A 6,271-nucleotide genomic window follows, 5' to 3' on the forward strand; every position below is an offset into this window, starting at 1 on the left:
ATAATTTATATAAGTAATTCTCACTTTTGCATACAATCCCACCTAAAAAACAGTAAATGAGCAACACATCGCTAACCAATTTCATTGTTTTTAAAGAGCTTTGAGACTATCACTTGTCATATATTGTGTCGTCCCTTTTCATATAGTGTAGGAATATCCCTTTCCATATAGCGCAGATACATTTCACGTTGAGAGCTCGATTTAATTTGTTGTCCAAAAATAAAGTTTGTCTTTGGTTACACTTTGGCAACCCAATTCATAACATAGAGATTACCTAGCAAAATAAAACTGAAGTAAGCATTCCAAATCTTTATTTTGGCTGATAGGCTTACAAAATATGCATATTTTTTCCCATTGGGACATCCATTTACAGTTAGAGAGGTTGATGCTCTGTTTTTAAGGGCAAGTGGTCAAGGTACATATGGGGTTGATGCTTTGTGTTATCTTTACTTTTGCAAAACACTTGACATCATTATGATATAAACCTTGGAACAAGAATATTTTGCATAAATAAAATTTAAACTAATTTTATTTACTAGACCATGCGGGTTTAGATTTTGTTTTAACTGTGCACAACATCATCATATCAATGCCCAACAGGCAAGTAATGAATTACAAAGAAATCCCAATGACAAATTGATTATGAAAACAAATCATTTACACTGCACATAGCAGAATCTCAACTATTTTGATAGACTAATGAAATTACAAATACTAGAATGGCATGGTAAAGACATTACATATGCAAAATGGTACAATGATGCATATTGCAATATCAAACTTTGCCTTTGCTGCTACCCTGTCAACTTTGTACAAAAGAATACATAATAATCCAAACAGTTCATATCGCTCCCCAAAGTAACTATTTTACCAGCTCCTTAGGTATGAGATACCGAAAAGTGAAGTTGTGTGGAGTCCATTCTATGTTCTTCTGGGATTTTGCAAGGAGACATTTCTTAACACCCTTTCTTAGGAATTCAGGTACAGCCTGTTGTATCATCTCCATAATAGCAGCATGACACAAACCTGAGTCCTTCGCGAATGACTCTACAATCTTGGGCAGAAGTATCTTCTTGTCCTTGCGTACCCCAAATGTAGCTCGAATGTATTCTTCTTTCGCGACTTCTAGTTGTTCAAACACTCTCTTGGGTGTATATACACGTACCTGCATAGTTCATCACAAGATAAAAACCTCTCACTAAAGTATGTAAATCCATATTAAACACAATAATTTGATTTCTAGATGTCATACTTGCACCGGAAGTTACACAAATAAGCTTCTTTCCAGAATTGATTTTGGAAATCAATTGAAGAAGGATTTCCAAGTTCAGGCATTAAGAACAACCTTCACAAGTGATTTAATAAATAGAAGTTCAAACAGGGTTGTACATAAACTAGACAAGTCTCAAATGAAATTGTTCCATTTCTAAATGATGTGTCAATTTGATTTACAAGTGCAGAAAGTATTTTCTCAAACAAAAATCAAGTGCTGATGGAGCACATAGCATCCAGTGTTGAAAAATGAAGATGTTAAAATCAAGTAAAATCACATTATATATAAGAAATGGTAAAATTACCGCGGGATCAGAGTGGTTTCCTGAACATAGTGCAAAGTGCAGAAGAGGCTCAGGATGCTCAATTGCGTATGCTTGTCGTCCATCCCCAGCTTTGAACTTTGTCTTTGGAGAAAAGAGCAAGCGGAACCACTACAATAGGAACCATGTTAGTAGAAGGTAAGTCACTCTAAGATTTACAACATAACTACTTTGCAAATTGAGGGGATATTCATATTTCCAAGATATGCTGAATGGCAGGCTCTTTCTTCTTTCTTTCTTTCTTTTTTTTGTAGGGGAAGGGTTAGGATTGTACGACCGACCTGTCCAGGACGCGACATCCGGCACCCAAGTATAGTACTCTGTATTGTGTCTGCACTAACTGTATGACCCCCAATATTATATGCAGCCTGCAAAGAGCATCATGACATTGAGAAGGTCAGCAAAAGCAGCTAGGCTAAGTGTCCGTTTGGTTTCCTGTTTGCGCGTCAACGCAAACTGAAAAATACACATCTCAATGCATGAACGTAGAAACAAGATTTTGCCACGTTGACTCAAACGCGGATCAACGTTGAGTTCAACGAAAGAGTTTCATACTTAATTGACTACTAGAGCTACTATTGTGGATTTACCTTCAACAGAAGAAAGACTCTTTTCACACTGCTTTGAGAAATTCCATAAGCCAAAAATGCCTATTAGAAACCAAAGAACAGATTATAACCGAATTAATCGAGTGCAAGTGAGAGAAATGGGAAAGTATTGAAGAGAAAATTAGTTTTGACTTTTGAGAATAAATATTACATGCATCACTAAAGCATTGTGTATATTGATCCAGAAAGCTAACTTCTCCTCATGTTTCAACTTCCCAGGATCTATCTCTTCTAATTGACAGATTAGTGACCTGAAACAACATATAAGTACATGCCTGTTATCATTAGAAGGGATCAAATAATTCCCACTAAATTATGTACTTTTCACATTATAGTTTCATGATCATAATCAGATATTGATAGACTCGCCTGAAATTCTGAAGCAACTGCGCTGTATCACCCAATTTTTCATTCTCTCTATATATCCACGATACCTCAACCATAGTGCTGTATGGCCCACTAAACTCCTTGAGTCCTTCGACATGAAAAGGATTGTCTAACCGTAGATCGAAAGCGGAGTTATTCTTATACCCTGGACTCCACATGTCCCCTTGATCTCCAATAGAAAATGGACTTGTTGAAGACAAGGATGAACTGGGAGATGAAAAGCTAGGATTCGTCACAGGTGGTTCTGCGAGTTTGCAATAAATAGCTGATATACATTTAACCATTTCCTCAGAAAGCCTATTAGCAGCATCTGGAATATGATCACATATACGGGTACCAAGATGTTCTGCCAGGCTGATTACTTTTGTTGGAGTATCAACATTCTGGGTTAATTGTGTAGAATAAACTGTGTCAGATAGGCCTCCAAATAGATAAAAGACTGATAAAAGAATTATCCTTGGAAAGTGATTTACCTCCATCATGGACAAGGGCTGTGAATGGCAAGCACGCAGAGATTCGGTCAACCCTTCTGAAGGAGGAGATGATCTTGTTGCGAATGCTGACGAACACTGGGATAATGAGGAGTGGCAACGATATATACCAGAGTCTAAATGCTTTCCTTCTTGCTGATGTAAGTTCTGCTCTTTCTCCAGAGTCTCAGGTTCATATCCATTATATTCCTTTTGCGGAGTATCAAGCTCATGATCAATAGATTTTACTGCAGAACCTCCTCTTTTAAACAATACCTCAGGCTTAGAAGTTTCAGTGAATCTTGCTCTAGGTGTTGGAGGAGGAGACTTTACTCTTTCCTCGTTGGTGGATGGAGCGACAAAGGATAATTGTTGATCAAATGCTTTACGGTACAAGGAGAGGAGATGTTGTTCCAAATACACAACTTCTAACTCAAGCACCGCAATTTCTTTAATTAATTCTGCGGTAGGCTGGAGTCACAAAAAAAAGAAAGAATCTAATCTTAATAAAAAAGAGAACAATATATGAACAAGAAAGCCATACCAGATATTAAGTTAACAATAGACTCCTAAACAACATATAACCATTTAATGCCTGCAAAATAATCTTATGATTGCAGAACAATATATGTGTGCTTGCAAGTTGAGTTATGACATCAGTGTTCTTATATTGATTAAAAACAAAAACCAAATATAAATAAATTTATTATTCCTGGATATGCTCCACCGATTGATAATTGGTTAAAAATTCTGACATCAGAAGCAAATGCACATTTATTGTCCCAAATTTATTGAAGAAGTACCAACCTTGGGGATGGCCATCTCATTTGGATTAACAAGAAATGTAGGTCTGTATCCAAGTGCCTTTTCTAATGTGCATCTGACCTCAAATTGATCTTGTAGTCTTTTTTCTAACTGTAGAATCTGGCATAAGATAATTTTAACACAAAATAGCAATCAGGTAGATGTTTGCTGAGCCAGTAGACGAATGCACAAAGCTAAAGCATGATTAAAAGAAACACTTATTGAACAATAATGCAAAAAAATATGGCAGCAGGATTATAATGAAAAGGTTCTGGTTATGTACCTCTTGCTTGAGAGCACATTGAACATCATTTGTACGGGTCGGTTTTTTCCTTGCTTCACCGCATTCCGTGAGGTAACCTGTATCCTGGAACCAGATAAACAAATAACTAAGGCATGAAATTCTTGCTTCTAAATAACTACCCAGAAGTTATTTGTTATGCCTGTGGACTGCAGAAAATGGTAGTAAACTAACCGTCAATATGAAAATTCTATGAGATGGAACTAATTACCCCAAACATATATGTTTTCCACAAAATCAGTTCTCTGTTAATCCGCTCCACACTAAACTTTGAAAACATAAATTCAGCGTGCCCTCGGCATTCATGACACCAAATACCAACTAAACCCAAAACTTGTTCAGCATCATATACGCTTAACAATACATTTACAAGAATAGTACCTTCCTAAGCTAGAAAGGCTAGAAAAAAAGTGGTGGCGATTTCTACATGATAATGAAGTGATTAATTATACCAGCTTTATTCGATCTAAGGCTTCAACGTCATCAGAATTATCCTCCTCGACTGTTCTTTTATTGGGAAAGCTGTCATACAAGAACAGTAAATCACAGTTAAAATGATGATTATCGGGTACTGTATTTTATTTTGAGGTATAAACATTCAATTTCAGTTTCAACCAGAAACACCCTTCTTCCAAAATAAAGTACTCAAATTGGTACACAGACTAAGACCAAAATGGAAGAATGAGCAATTGCAGAAGATGTTGACATAAAAATGTGAAAGCTTCATTTTTTTTTTATGAAAACAAACAACCCCTCATGTAAAAATTCCACAATCAAGAGCACACACATAAAGGAACCAACTTTAAGCAACAGGAGAAAAACTAAACATATGGAACAAAAGGGTACCTCTTTGAACGCTTGTGCATTGGAATGAGACCTTCAAGCCCCATTTCTGAAAACCATCCAAAACCAGAGTTAATTTCAAGGAAGAACCAAATACATTTCACACTATATAACATCAGCAACAGTAAGAAAGAGTTAAGGAAAAGAAAAGAAAAAGAAGCAAGACAGACAGAGTCTCCATCCATCGTACCCAGGAACATAACAAACAAGAACTCAGAAACAGAACAGTTAGAAACACAATGGCCCAGATGCACAAATAGCCACGAGAAGCTACAAACTAGAGTCCAAGAATTGACTTGACATGTCTCCTCGTTTCATCACCCACAAAGGAACTACTTGCTTGGTTCTAATGCAGTTTAGAACTATAATGGGGTTGTTTTTGTTCAGTAAACCAAACCCACGAATGCGGAGAGAAGAGTAGACTTTTTGACCAATGACCCTTCTCTTCTCTCTAACTGTGTTGTGCTATGCTCATATCATAGTCATAGGCTTTTTGGCATTTGTAGAAGAAGCAATGGTGGAACAGGGAAAATGTCAAAACGTGCAAAAGTGGAAAATTTCTTCCACCATAAAAGCTTCAAGAGAAGAAGTGGAAAATAAATAGTGGCTTTATCTGTGTTCACAAAGGTTCAAAGGGTTTTAAGGTTGCTGATTTCTTTTCAGTTTCACTGTCTTCAAGGAGAGGAATGCGTATTCTTACCGGCACGTGTTAAATATATACATAGAAAATAAAATAAATTTAGCAAAAAAAAAAAAACAAAAATCTCCATAGATTCATACATTTTCCGAATGATAACTAAGTGGTAATAATTAAATGATATATAATTTGGGTGAGGGACGTTCAAGGATCTTTTCATGAGAGTGCAATTTATTTTTTCAATGTATAAAAAAAATAGTATACATTAATTTTGCAACAAACTCTCTGACACTACACTTACGTTTATTAGTTTTAAAAACTTTATTCAATTTTTTTTACATTTAATCTTAATTAAATTATTAGTTCATATGAAAAATGAATTATTGGGGGTAATTATAAAAAAAAAATTTATTAAAAAAGTTGAATAACTTTCTTTATTCCTTCTTTAAAAAAAACTTTCTTTATCTATAACTATTTTAAGAGTTTTTTTTATTTCTACTTAATTAACTTTCTCTTTTACAATTTCAATAGAATATTATGTTTTATTAATTATTATTATTTAATTAACTTTCTCTTTTACAATTTCAATAGAATATTATGTTTTATTAATTATTATTATTATGCAA

The 6,271-nt window shown here is 35.0% G+C and overlaps 1 protein-coding gene across 1 annotated transcript; it reads right to left on the reverse strand.

Annotated features, from left to right (window-relative positions):
* Window positions 1–581: 581 nt before the first annotated feature.
* LOC130715031 (uncharacterized) lies at window positions 582–5,660 on the reverse strand. The gene is made up of 12 exons (XM_057565024.1): window positions 5,199–5,660; window positions 5,012–5,057; window positions 4,618–4,687; window positions 4,148–4,231; window positions 3,868–3,984; window positions 3,064–3,531; window positions 2,573–2,973; window positions 2,355–2,454; window positions 2,186–2,245; window positions 1,877–1,963; window positions 1,578–1,706; window positions 582–1,165 (listed from the first exon to the last, which is right to left on the reverse strand). Exons 1-12 carry the CDS (start codon window positions 5,206–5,208, stop codon window positions 863–865), a joined length of 1,875 nt encoding a protein of 624 aa, XP_057421007.1. The 5' UTR covers window positions 5,209–5,660; the 3' UTR covers window positions 582–862.
* Between the last annotated feature and the right edge of the window lie 611 nt (window positions 5,661–6,271).

This window comes from Lotus japonicus, chromosome 4, assembly GCF_012489685.1.
Source record: "Lotus japonicus ecotype B-129 chromosome 4, LjGifu_v1.2".
In the NCBI taxonomy this organism is placed as follows: Eukaryota; Viridiplantae; Streptophyta; class Magnoliopsida; order Fabales; family Fabaceae; genus Lotus; species Lotus japonicus.